Here is a 15,013-nt window from a genome sequence, read left to right as displayed (position 1 = left end):
AAGTCATTTCATTATTCTCTGGTAAATATTATAGCTCATTTCTAAGAAATTTTTAAGTTACATTATTTATATTAATTTTTATTAAACTAGTAATTTCTGATACTGGGTAACTTACCAGTAAGAGTAGCAGCAGAGTACCCGTACGTCTCAGCCTCGTATCTGGCGATGTTACCGCAGGCTGGCACCAACCAGGGCCAGTCACACTTGAGTCGGTCGGCGTCGAATCCCAGACCGAACGGACAACGGAACTCGTACGCTGTCAGAGGAGACTTTCCATGGTCCAGACACGCGAAGAACCAGCGACAGTTCTCGGGGTCGGCGTAGTAACCTGGAAGGGATATTTTAATATTAATATTAATGGTTGAAGCTAAAATGAATCTGTTTAAGATTAATGTTAACGTCTGAGCATTAGAATTATGGCATATCTGTCTCATATAGAAGAGGCCCATTGTTGAGTAATGTTTAGTACTCTATTATTAAATAGAAAAATTTAGACCTACATTATTAACATTTTAGTGTTGATCATTTGTGAAATGAGTAGGAACTAATAAAATCTAAATTTTCTAAACAAAAACTTTATGTTTGTTGCTAAAGGAAACGACAACACCGCCCAAAATCAGCGTTAAATAATCACCTAAGTAAAAAAGACAATATACCTTCATGCTCAGGACAGATGAATCTGGTCTTTGGTACAGGTGCAATCTCAGAGGATCCAGGGCAGGCTTGTGAGTGAGGCAGACTGCCGGGCCAGACACACACCTCGTAACGATTGTCGAAGGCTAATCCCGCGGGACAGTCGAATTCGAACACCTGGAAAAAAGTATATCGTGTAGTAAAAATAGATTATATACATAGAAATATGGATAGAACGAGGAGATTATAAACAATACTTTGTTTTGCAGTACTGCAGTATGTTTTTTTTCAATAGGTTTTATGAAGATAATTTAAAGTATAAGGTTCTGGTTAGTATTGTAATCTCATCACAAGTTCTGGTATTTTCTGATCAAGTAACTGACGTATTAGGTACTACTAGTCTACTTGATCTAGTCATATACATATTTATTCAATGTTTTGATAGCAATACTAACGGTATAATCAGGTGAAAGCTGATCGAACTTGACGCAGCGGTAGAAGCGGGCGCAGGAGCGAGGGTGCACGAAGTATCCTTGACGGGAGCAAGAGAACTCAGTGCGAGTGTCCTGCAATGTAAGAAATGGCGGAATAAATACAATGCAAGCAATATAGTCAATCATCATTGGCCCGTTTCCGTACTACTTGAGGTAAACCCTCTATTATTGCACGACATTAAAGTATATCTTCAATTCGTTTTCATTTGCGTCTTCGCGTCCAATCACAGTCAGCCACAAGAGAATATGTAAAGGTACAACTTGAATTGATGAACATAAACATCGTTTTAGCCACAAATGTAATCATCACTTATTAGGTACACATTGTAAACATCTTAGTCATTATTTCACGACAAGGCAAAATTAGCGAGATAATAAGATTTTTTCTCTTTACACCTTACATTCTCTCATACATTGTTTTTTAATTACAATCTATAATTTTTTTATGGAATAGGAGGCACACGAGCAGACGGGTCATGTCACCTGATGATATGCGATCAGCACCCTTATGGACACTGGTCACAGATGCGTTGCCGGCCTTTTAAAAAGGAGTACGCTCTTTGTAGGTTTGAAGGTCGTATATTGAGGATCTTACCTCTCTAATGGAGTGTATGACACCGTCAGAGTCGACGACCTGTGTGATTCTGTAGGGCGACACCTGCAGCGCGTCCAGGGCGCGAGCATGACCAGGAGCCGACAGGATCTCGTGTTCCAATGACCTGGAAAATAAGTATACACTACTTTTAGTATTCTGTTGCACTTCGGGTTCTTTGTTTTAATTGTACATACACGCAAGAGTAGAAATAGATAGGAACATATGACAAGGCGATCAAGTCTCTTTTCGCTATCTAAAACAAGGTTTTCACAATCTCCTTAATTGCACTTACCGAATTGGCGAATTTTTGTAGATGTTTTATCTCATTTTAGGCTTTACAAGCCTACCGCTACCGAAACCATCTCGCATAATTATTCTAAATCATTCCAAACTCCGAGAAAGATCAAGATCTATATGTAAAATGAACATTCAAAGCACATTTACCTTAGTACAGCAGCTCTGGGCGCTCGACTCTGCTGGTTGAGCACCTTGGCGAGCGAGGCTCTGAGAGTGGGGCCGCAAGTGGTCTCCACGTCACGTTCAGCCTGGTGCAGGGCCAGTCCAGCCAGGCCACGGACCCTCGCGTACTTGCCCTTCACGTCGATTGAGGAGGAGTCCTCGAAGGAGATCCAGGTTTTGTTCCTAGAAAGTTAAAAATACTTGTTAATTGATTCGCAATGTAAAGTAGATTATGTTTGTATTTGAATTTAAAGAAATATTCGTTCAGTATGTGTTAATAGTTAGTGTTAGTCCGAAAATTTGTGAATGCAAATTAATTATTAAAGACATACATACAACAGTTTTTTTAGTAATTAATTTAGCTATTAGCTTAAAAATAAGCAAATAACTCTGTAACAAGCGCCTACAGAAAACCAAATACACTATAAACGATCTACCAATCACTCACTTAAAAGCATAAGGCGCTGACAGGTCCTGGTCTCGCTCCAAGGTCCACCGTCCGGATCTGAGCTGTCTGCAGAGTTCAGCCTGGTCTATTTCCTTAGGCTCATCGTCTACTGTAGGACTGCCAGGAGTACTGAGGGTCTCGTTGACGAGGGTGAACTGACGAGCAGTCGCCGGCAAGCTGATGACGATCTTTGATGATGGCACGCCGAGACCAATGACTAGGTCTACTACGGAGTCCTGTGAAATGTGTTATAAAGTTATTAACAAAGTTAGGTAATAATACACCCATTGAGCATTGTAATGAATAAGATAAGAGAACAAGTCCTTGAAAATCATTAAAGAACTACAATCCAAGAAAGAATTGAAAACTTCTCTAACTGCATCTGTCCGTACTCAAAGTCACTTAATGGTTACTTAACCCGGTCCTTAGCAATTGTTTTACGAAACAAAATTGTTACTAAGGAATAGTATAAGTAAGTAATCATTAAATGTCTCTGAGTACGTCAGTAAACTACCTACCTTAAATAAATATTAGGTTTAAATTAAGTATGTAATAATTTCTACTTAAACTTGTAATTATAAGTCCTAATTAAACAAATAAAGCGTAGAGCATCGCATACAATAATTACATTCACACAAAACGTATTGCATCGAACGACCTTAGTCCTATTACACGCCTTTTGCCCGCGACATGGCAATCAGTCACCAAGCGATAAAATTAATACAACGAGCATTCATTAAGTACCATCCATCCTTTTACAAGACACAGCATCCCACACATGCCATACAAGTTACACCGTTGTCAATTCAAAAGAGATGCACCTGTTTATAATTGTCCTACATAGCCTAAATTGATCAAATTCAACCATCTTTAGTCTGCCTTCCAATCAAAGCAATTACAACCTTAACGTTGAAAACTCAAGGTTTATTCGTATGAATTGCTAAGTTTGTTAGTTATTTTTTTCTCAAATGCAGTTAGCCTTCAGATGTGCGTTCTATACGTGACCGAAATACGAGTGATGGATAGACAGATTTATCCGAATGATTGATTCCTAATTATTGAAATAGCATGCGTGTAGGCAATTAAACAGTTGTCAGGTAATTATGTTCTAAAGATTGATGGGAATTATTTACTGTTCATACTGTATGGTGTTTCTATTTAGGTAGTTGTTTAATAATATATGATTTTTAATTCGATTTTCATAAATTTTGTTGCAAAATGTGTTTCACGGATGATTGCATAATGGTACTGATTTATGGCAAATAAGTATTAAAATTAACGATATCATAAAATTAAATTATAAAATAATAACATGTGTTAAGTCTTTGACTGCCAACCGATGGAAAAGTATTGAAGTCAAATCATTCGCTAACGTCGGTCACCGGTCACCAATGAAAGTATGTATTAAAATAATCAATAAAAATAGGAGGAACAGTAAAGTTAGCAGTATTCTCAAAGCCACAAAGCCCAGAATTTCTTTCCCACTGTCAGAATTGTGTTTGGAATAAGCAACTTTGTATAAAGACAATACTATATGTCTATTTACCAGTATAAATATCTGTATTAACTAACTTTGCTTACAATAAAGTCATAATAATAACTAAGCATCATAATTCAGACATTATATATTACTTGATATTAATATGTTTAAGATAACATCCTATTCAAGTATGCAATTTCTCAATCACAATTGGAGCAGCGTTCAATCATCTACTGTCTTTATATAACGAGCAGTACATAACTCTATTGTATCAGATTACATATATTGAATTACTTTCTTATGACATAGCATATTGTTTATTCACAAATTGTGTACTCATTACTCTTGTTTACAACCATTGTTAGGTAATTGTATTAGTGTAATTTACTATTGGGCTTTGATTTTATTTAGAACAATGTAAATAGAAAATTGTTGAATTATTATTCTTCATTTGTGCGATGCAGAGGAAATTCGAACTAAAAATATGCTGTTATAATATTAAATCTACTTTAGCTACATTCAATTAATGTAACTAACAATTCAGAATTTGAAAATAGAATGAACTAAAAAAATACAAGGCTGCGCGTCGTCGCCACGTGTGCGCATGCTGCTCATGATGAAGAGTTCCTCTGTGACTCGAAACTAGTAGAGCTTTTCTCCATTAATATACCGTGATTTTTTAGTTAATTTAGTATGTCTCACTATCACTCTTCATAGTTACATGAACAAACATAAAAAAATCTACTGTTTTTAAACAACAACTAGGCTACGATCGTACTTTAAAAATATTGATCTGCAACAAAATTCAAGTATAAAAAAAAACTACTCACAGTATTCATCATGTCCCACATGCCGCTCAGCCTACTTGGATGGTAGGTCATCTTCTTCACCAGTCCCAAGGCATGGGTCTGCACCATCAGGAGGTCCACCTTCTTCACCAAGGTCCTCAGGTCGTAGTACTTGGCCAGGAGTTCAGGGTGGGCGGGGAGTGCCATGAACAGTGGGCCACCTCCCGAGGAGCTGATGGCAGTACGAGCTGCCTCCACTGTCTCCAGGACCTTGGTCCTGTTGAGAGACTTGTGAGCATCGTAGATCTCCAATCCTTGGACGTGCTTCGATTTTAGAAGGCTGCGGAGATCCTGGAAAGAAGGAGGGTGGAATTAGTTTTGTGTATTTTGTGATTTAATAGAGATTTTGTTTATTAAAAATTGATAACAGTTTTGGAGTTTGGTTCTTAAGCTACCATGTGAGCTTGAAATAGTCAGATATAGGTTGAGCCTTGGAATTGGACCCAGTTACCTAGCTCTAGTAGTAGTAGTAATAATCTCAGTGGAAAAAAGAGGTGAGGAGAAGAACAAGAGAAAACCCAACATGGTTGAAAAACGAAGTTAAAGAAGAGTTGAACTTTAGATGTAAGCTGAAACTGTAAACCATAATATTTATCACATGCCATATAACATCTATATGCAGGTCGCACCTGCATATGACCTGCATATCTACATATTTTATCTTGTTTCCATTTCATTTCATGACCTGATAAACGTATCTCTGTATATATTGTGACCTGAACATAAATCACATGCGTACACGCATGTCACTTCAGATATAAGATCAAACGGACGGCGGTCCAATTAAATTCGTATAAAATAATTCATTGGCAGGAAATTCGTTATTAACTTAGTATTGCTAACTCGTTTCGTGACACGAAAATGTCCTGATTTTGTTCCAATTTATGTCTTTGACAGCTATCGAGAATTACGTGAACTTGTACAAAAACCTTAGGTAATAAATTGTAGCTATTAAAAAAAATACCTAAGTAATTAGCATGTGCCTAAATGATTTAATCGGTCAATCACTTTTTCAAGGTTCCTACTTACTATGAAATAAATTATTGAATAACTCTATTTCTGCTTATTTATTAATTCGAAAGGATATTAATTAATGAAAGTAGTGTTTACTGAAGCCAATGAAGGGCAACAGCCCTTTTAAAAGTACAGTTAATTTATAAAATGTCCTTAAGTTAGTAACAATTTAAGTCACATTTGCCCCGTTTAGCGTAATTTATGAGAACCATTATTTTTATTATGGTTGACGCAACAAGTAATGAAATGGTATCGACGTAAAAAATATTTAATGAAGGTTTTCTTAAGTATTTATTACATTTTAGTTAATAGGTAATTGATTTGTTTTATTCTAGGCTGTTTTTGACCTTAGGCCGGCCCCGGCATACTTTTTGTATCCGCCATATTTTTGGTAACGTGATTGTCCTGGTAAGTACCACGAGACCGACTAAAATATTGATATGGTGAAAGATTATTTCTGCTCTTTTTGCTGTTTCTTAGAAAACACACTTAGTCACACTAGGATGTTCTTCGGTGTCGTGGGTGCGTTTATAAACATACAAGTTCACATACACATAGCACCCAGACCCGAAACAACAATTTGTGGATCACACAAAGAGTTACTCCGTGCGGGAATCGAACCCACTACACGGAAGCCAGTTGCCTAGCCGCCACAACCGCGCAGTCAAGTCAAGTATCCGTCCATAGAAAACGCATTTTACAAAAACTCTCTATTACTTACCTACCTATATTCTTATCTACAATCCTTGTTACCTCATATTATCGCACCACTAGTAGCATATTAGAAAATCTTAATAGGATAACTAGATCTCGCTAAGCCGCTAGACTAGACTATCGTTATACAATATAATTGAATAATTAACTTCACAATGCCTTACATATTACATAGTGAGTCATAACATAACATTACATATTATGATAAAAATGATTGGTCTGTACAATGTCGTAACTCGGGAGTGACAGCATCGTGTAGGTAAACTGTGCCATTCACTGTCACTGTCTAGCGAGACAGATTTATTTATGAGCCTAGAAATATAAATAAAGACTAGCTGTTGCCTGCAACTTCGTCCGCGTAGAATAATGACTTCTGACAGAATTAGTTTTTTATCTTTTCTTTTTTAATAAAAAAAATATCTAATATAACCGTATTCTAAATTATTCCTTAGTATATAAGCTACCTGGCAGTAAAAATCTCGTCAAAATCGGTGCAGCCGTTTCCGAGATAAACCGGAACAAACAGACAGACAGACAGACGTACAGGCAGACAGAGAGACGAAAAAAACTTAATTGTGTGTCACTAAATCACCAAGCATAATATATTATGATGCTTATAGTAAAAAGCGGTTTCTTCAATATTACAATCAGACACTCCCATTTTATTTATTGGTCTAGATAGATACAGGTTTTAGATAGAAGAGATAGGTGATTATGGTATTGTGAAACCTAGTGACCAAACCAACGTTACCTAGTGATGATCCTTAATAATCATAGACATCAATTTAGTTAGGTCGGTTTTAAAAAGTATTTCGTATTTTAAGAATATTAAGTTGTTGTAAAGACCTTTTATTCAATATATTTAATTATATGTTTCTTGATGATTAAAGTGATAATACAAAATAGTGCACATAATAGTCGCGCACACCACTTTACTACCCTGTTTATCTTTTTGTTGGCCCCAATTTTCCCAAAAAATAACACAATGGGTATCGCTTAAGCATCTTTCTTTCGCTGTATAAAACTGATTTTTTCAGTCAACTACAACTACGTCAGATGACAAATTGCTCATCTGTTTAAATTCTATAATTCGTTTTATTTACAAACAAACTCTTAGACATGAGTCAGGCTGCAAAAAATGGTTTCAATTTAGCACAATGTCACAATATAGGAGTGCCTAGACTTAGTTTACGAGTATCTAGACCAAACTGCGTGTATGACCAATTCTAGTGTAGCTCTGTTAGAAGTTACAAGCCACTGTAGGTACTAGACAAGTAGGTAATGGAGCTGTGAGACTTTTTCTTAATTCTTTCGTTTCTTGACGACAATTGTTTTTTCTTACCTTTTATGAATTTAATAAATCTTTTTGATTATTTTTGCCATTTAAATAGGAATTAAAGTTAAACACGTAAGAATTTTATGGATAGGTAAATGACATCAGGGAATATATTTTGTGAATATTCCAAGACAATAATGGTTCAAGAAAACTTCAAAATGCTAAGATAGTTCTTAATTACGTAACAAAATTAAATTTCATTTCACTCTTAAATATTATTTGAGCCTGACAAAATGTTGACAGACATCCATAAGCTAAAAACAATGGTAGAAATATTTTAAAAAACTTTACTAAAACCACGGCAATATTGAATAGGTTTAACGAACCATAAATTGGCTTAGAAAAACAACTTGCTGACAGTTGAAAAGCGTCGTTATCTTACGATTGATTGATTGAGACAGCTTCACAATAGAACCACTGGTGCGGACCAAAACATTACAATTCATATATCATTCCAATTTGTAACCTAACTCAGTGACATAAAGTATCAAATCAATTTCACAGTAGATTATAATGTAAATTAGTCTAATGTCGTTCATATTTTAGGTTAACATGATTATTACGTGAGTAAATATGTATTAAAGGTGATATTTCTCAATGTAATTGAGTAGCAAAGATATTTGTTACAAAAATTGCTCTTGGCTATACTTAGTCGGATAAAGTTATGGCTATTGGCATATCATTGACATATTTTGGTGTAAGCCCAGGGTTAGCCAATATACTATATGTAGCAAACACATATGACTTAATTCAAACGACATATTTGTTATCATTTTGGCTAACAATTTACGAAAAATGAGCCAAATAGGCCCAGAAGGTAAGCCAAAAATTGCATTTTACTCTTTAAACTAATTTGAATAGTCTTTACAAATACGACATCATAACAGCCGCGCCACATGTCCGTAACATGCCTAGACAACCTACAACATTACAGCTCTTCTGTGGGCTTCGGTGGACGAGTAGGTATGAGATGAGTGAAACTTACCGTCGATATCAACCTTATTTTTTTGAGGGGTCATTCAATGACTTCTCCCGCCTTGGGCTAGGCGAGAAGGAGTGTCAGACTCTTACTGACTAAAAACCACCCCGTTCCTACTCCTGCTTTTCGAGCCGGAGCCCCGGTAAACCCGCTAAGACCAATATAAAAAAAAACAGGTGCAACTAAATAAAACCTTTGAATAGATCGATCTTCATTTCTGACAGAAACTATAGAACTAATGTCAAAAATAGATCTTAATCTAATCTTATCTAGATTTTAGATTGAGATTCGTTATTGAAATCGGCAGTTAATTGTATCAACACACTCCCACACACACTTGCATAATGTCCAGCTACTTATATAATTGATAAATTTTTACAATCCCCTATTGTTCTACTCCGGTTCTCGAATGCGAAGTTTTGTTTAATTTTCGGCCGTAGGTTTTATGGATTCACTAATGAAATTACTTAAAATAACGTTTTATTTTTAATTTAATATCAAAACCTATTTATTTATCTTCATTTTATTCGTTCATTTTTGTTCACAAAAGTTTGCAATAAATAGAATTGTAGTATGCAATCTGCGAAGTTTCGGACGAAACTTCGTTTTCCGTTGAATTAGAGTAGGCCCCCAGTATTTTACAGCTGCCTGCTAGATTCCGATCACGAGTGATGGATAGCTGGCTCTGTGCTAATAGGAGCGTGTCTGTCGAGGATATACCTTTCCATTCAGAGTTTAGATACATAGGACACCTGTTCTGCATTGGTCGTGTCGTGGACTATTTAGAAGGGATTATCAATAGAATTAATTTCACTTAAAATGATAATGTTTGAGTATACATACGTAAACGTTGGTATTGTAAAAGGGGGCTCAAGCATTTTTTAAGAATTATGTGGTTTAGAATTGGATCAAAGTCTTATGAACAAGTATTGTAATAAAATATAATGTTAGCGGATCTCTCCTTTCTTTGTCAAGTAATAAAATTAGTTTTAAGTTTTTTATTCATATATGTATAGTACGAGTTCCTACCTATATGATTCAACAAAAATAAAATACTAATGATAAAAATATTCATATAGACATAAGTTTGAACCTTTGAAAATCAAACCAGTCAGCAATAAGATTATTAAATAAATAAATGTACGAAGTTAATTACCTCTTTTTATAACACTTTAATATTTTACAAATTGAGACACAATTACGTAAGAATTTTATAAGAGTTTAGTAAATACTGGCCTTCGTCCGCCAATAACTATAAGTTAAGTTGGTATCAAGTTAGCAGTAACCTGATTTCCACTGACAGGAAACAAACGATAAATTTTAACTTACTCAAACACTTTAGTGTACTTACTCTAAAGGTAAATGTAAACTTATTGCAAATTTCGATTTGAGTTAGGTCTAACAGTAGCGCAAAAAAAATTGATTTAAGTGTGGGAGAGCCATGCTTCGGCACGAATGAGCCGGCTCGACCGGAGTGATACCTCCTCATCATCATCAAATCAATCATTCCTCCCAATCCCCAATTCCTCAACACTTAAATTCCTAACCCCCGAAAAGGCCCGCAACGCACTTGCAATAAATCTATATCGTCACACCTTTTATGAAGCATTATGGCATATAATGCCACTGTACAATGTACACCAAACTTTTTCACAATTTATGTTCTAAGTCTCATGTAATAGCTTAAATTTTCTAACAATTACTCACCTGTTACCTAAGTACTGACAAATGTTTTTTACTAGTCGAATAATTATTCTTTCAATATTACTAGTCATAAGAACAGTCGTTAAAACCGTCTGACATCACGAGAAGTAAACTTGTAAAGGATTCCACTTATTATTCCGTCCTCGTGTACAAAACACATTAAAAAATATGATCTGGACATGTTTGCTTTACAAAACATTTTATTAAACATGGTCTAGATTTTTGGCACAGGTTTCCCATAAATGATAAGCGTCTTTGTCCTTTTGCTTGACCTACAAATATGGTGAAGGACTTTCAAGTTTAATACAAGGTAGACAGTTGGAGAGACAGTTTTGTTTGTTTAAAAAATGTCTGTGCTTTTAAATCTAGGTAATACGAGCTTTAATATCTAGCTAATATTAAGCTTTAAAGTGAAAATACATATATATGAAACGGGACACAGTTTTCAAATTTTTATACACTTAGAATGTTGGACCAATTCTTAAAAAAATCAAAAATTACATGATGAACAAAAACACAAACAATCTAAATAAAAATTACAAGCGTGTTACCCACAACTGAGAATTTCGAAAACCATCAGAGATCTGGCACCCAAGACCCCTTATTCAATAGTGCGACCACTCGACCCAACAAGGCACTATTAATTAATTGGGAATTAATCTTATTACGAAGTTAATTAACAACAAAACAATGCGAACGACCTGCAAATATCTCAAGAAGGCCCTTGAAGTCAAAGCTACGCCTTTTCGATGTTCCATTGCGTGTTTAAATAGAGCTACTTAATCCATCGGCCAAATAAAAACAGCCTTGTATGCAGTGCAATGTATTTCCGCGGTTTTGTGTTTCCCCATCAGTGGCTTTTCAAGGAGACGATGACATCACAATACAATTAATGAGTTGACCCGTATTTTGAGAATAATTATGTGAAGTAAGGGACTGGCCAAGTTAAATTGTTGAATGGCCAAGATTTGGCGGTAATACCGCTACTGATCATACTTAATGTCAACAGTACTAAAGGTTCGATGTTACTAAATTACACCAAGAGATAAATTTTAGATATTTGTCTAAAATCAGGCTCTTGTTAGATTAAGAAGTGCTATGCCACGTTGCTGTGGATGAGTTTGGTTTCCACCAATCATATTCCTAGGGATATATAGCTTAGCACTGGTGGAAACGGACTCAGCTAAGCTATGATTTTATATGGAAAAATGCGTGCTATGGATGCGTGCTATCTATGGGTTCCCTACTATCGATACATTGCAAACAGTAGCAGCATGTCAAGCAGTGCGTGTATGGCAGCCCTTGGATCACTGTCTCCATAACCTAATAATAGGCACATTTTCCCTTTTTACAAAACAGTTTGCAATGTTAATGAAACAATAAACCTCTAAATTTTGACATCATTTATTCAGAGGCACGGTTACTGTAATAAAAATTACATGTTTGGCATACAAAACATAAGTTTATTAGCTGAACCTCCTTGAGAGTAACTACTAAAAAGAAGAACTATAGAGGTATAAACTAGGTCTAAAGTACAAATCCTGCCAAGAACATTATGTACAGTCAGCCAAGTTATTTGGTATGCAGATAAGATTTTACTGCGGACTACCTAGTGGGTTTATCGGGGCTCCGGCACGAAAAACAGGAGTAGGAACGGGGTGGTTTTTAGTCAGTTAGAGTCTGACACTCCCTTTCGCCTCGCCTAAGACGGGAGAAGTCATTGGATTTCCCCCCTTAAAAAAATAGTAACTGTACTTAGAAACATCAGGTGACTCGTTTGCTCGTTTGCCTCCTATTCCATAAAAAAAAAAAAAAAAAAAACAAATGAATAATTATTTTATACTAGCTACTTCCGCGCGGTTTCACCCGCTCTGTCTGGCTCCTATTGGTCATAGCGTGATGTTTTATAGCCTATAGCCTTCCTCGATAAATGCACTACCCAACACAAAAAGAATTATTCAAATCGGACCAGTAGTTCCGGAGATTAGCGCGTTCAAACAAACAAACCCTTCAGCTTTATAATTTTACTAGCTACTTCCGCGCGGTTTCACCCGCTCTGCTTGGCTCCTATTGGTCTTAGCGTAATATTTTATAGCCTATAGCCTTCCTCGATAAATGCACTATCCAACACAAAAAGAATTATTCAATTCGGACCAGTAGTTCCGGAGATTAGCGCGTTCAAACAAACAAACAAACAAACAAACAAACTCTTCAGCTTTATAATATTAGTATAGATATAAGTATAGATTATAATAGTTACATACTATGGGGACAATGACGAACTATTCGTCTTCGTCCAGTAGACTGGAAACAAATGATGATTGAACTATGACATCATGCTCCTTTATTACTTCACGGAAATTTTACAAGAGTTAATTGCAAAGATTACTGAATTTACAAAAAAATATATAACTGCTTTTGGAGGTTAAGTCTTCCTAACCTTGATACATCCATCATTAAATTATTTTAATTAATTTTGACTTATTTTATGATTAAGTTGTTATCATAGTATTACCGACCAACAACTTTATTGTCACTCGTCCGTTTACCATCCCAATCGTGTCAATATAAATCTTTCTCCATCAAAACTAGATTAAACATTGAACGTTTAAATTTACACTGTCTATCTTGAGCAAGAAGGTTTAAATTACAAAGTGACGTAATCCCATCATCTGAGGACATAACCATCAGTAATAAAATAACTGTAACACATTATATTTTATTACAAACCTCATCGCTATCACGTGCGAAAATTTTGCAATTTAATGTGCAAAATGATACATCATAAATTCATAATCACTGTGAAGCAAATATAGCCTATTGATTGATCAATCATCTGTCGAGCCTAAAACTTGAAACTAGATTGATCAATCATAATAAGTAATTGACATTTTAGTAACCTGTATTTAAATGGCTTTAATAAATTTAGATTAGCGTTTTGCTTAACTTCTTCACAAGTGAGTTAACTTAGTAAGTAGTTAAGTTAGGAAATGTTGTAAACTAACTATAACTCTATGTAGTAAACCAGGTTATCGTTTCATAGTATCTAAATTCTAAACTATCTTGATGTATGTTCCAGTATATTGCTAGTCGAACTAGGTAGTCGAACTCAATATTGCTTCATACAGACTTTTCACATAGGTGCAGGTAGCTTTAATAACTACTTTTACTAATATCTGCCTATTATGATTCGTGCCACCTAACCCTATATTGTTAATTCTGAGCATAGTAAGAAACTACCAATGAAGCTTTGTTTTATAGAATAAGGGCAAACTAGCAAACGGGTTTCTGATGGTAAGCGATCAGCGCCATCCATGGACACTCGATACACCAGAGGAGTTGCTGGACTTTTAAAAAGGAATACGCCTTTTTTCTTGAAGGTTTGAAGGTTGTTCTATGTTTCTTACTTAGCACTATAAAGTATTCATTTACACCTTGGTACCGTATCTTCATTTGTATAGTAAAATAATATTATAATTAATTTCAACATTTTGAAATTAGGCGTTTACGAAAATTATTAAAGTTATATAAATGCAAGTCATATTAAATCAAACACACAGAACATTCGTCATGTCATACCAACTTAATGACTACTAACCGACTTACCGGAGCATAAACAACGCCAATGACATTGCCGCTAATTGCAGCTTAAACAGTGTGAAAGGGTAATATGGGCCCCCTTACATTTATTATAGCCCTTATTACATACGTACTAAGGTCCATGTTTTAATTTATGTGCATACTGACATTAGGTGTGAAATCGATCTTGTTTTGCCATTATCATATATGCAAGTGTTTGTATGAGATTTTAAATAGGTGCAGTGGTAATGTTTATTGCGGTTTGGTGCACAATTTATGATAGCTGTTATATTTGCATACATTTTGGTTATAGGTAGTTCTTAGTGTTACCTATAATGATCGAACTCCTATCATTTATAGGAAGTAAAGAAAAGTAATTAAATTAATGACGTAAATGAATCATTTGGTTTAAAGAGTCGATAAACTTAGCCAAAGAAATTATGATATCGCTGCAGCAGTGCAGCTTTTTAAAGAGAAGAAAATCATCCAATGATTTCTCCCGCCTTGGGCGAGGACAGTCTGACACTCCCTGTGTCAGACTCTTACTGAGTAACAACTACCAAGTTCCTACAACTGCCCTTCGAGCTGGAGCCCCGGTAAACTCGCTAGGAAGCCCGCAGCAGCATTGCAACTTAGCTTTGCAAGTTAAGTAAGAAATTAAAACACCACAATTAAAAAAAAAAAAAAAAAAAAAAAAAAAAAAATAGTTCGAAGTCGAAGTCGAAAAAAG

General features: G+C 35.4%; 1 protein-coding gene across 1 annotated transcript in view; it reads right to left on the bottom strand.

Moving 5' to 3' along the window:
* The window catches only part of LOC118264823 (uncharacterized), a 35,412-nt gene that overhangs the window by 5,965 nt on the left and 14,434 nt on the right, over nucleotides 1-15,013 (bottom strand). The window contains exons 2-8 of the mRNA XM_050704741.1: nucleotides 4,940-5,248; nucleotides 2,630-2,865; nucleotides 2,167-2,364; nucleotides 1,723-1,846; nucleotides 1,089-1,199; nucleotides 657-810; nucleotides 116-328 (exon numbers count right to left, since the gene is read on the bottom strand). Of these exons, the coding sequence (XP_050560698.1) occupies nucleotides 116-328; nucleotides 657-810; nucleotides 1,089-1,199; nucleotides 1,723-1,846; nucleotides 2,167-2,364; nucleotides 2,630-2,865; nucleotides 4,940-5,248 (1,345 nt within the window). The remainder of the gene's footprint in view (nucleotides 1-115; nucleotides 329-656; nucleotides 811-1,088; nucleotides 1,200-1,722; nucleotides 1,847-2,166; nucleotides 2,365-2,629; nucleotides 2,866-4,939; nucleotides 5,249-15,013) is intronic.

This window comes from Spodoptera frugiperda, chromosome 26, assembly GCF_023101765.2.
Source record: "Spodoptera frugiperda isolate SF20-4 chromosome 26, AGI-APGP_CSIRO_Sfru_2.0, whole genome shotgun sequence".
Lineage (NCBI taxonomy): Eukaryota > Metazoa > Arthropoda > Insecta > Lepidoptera > Noctuidae > Spodoptera > Spodoptera frugiperda.
This window is presented reverse-complemented; position numbering and strand designations above follow the sequence as displayed.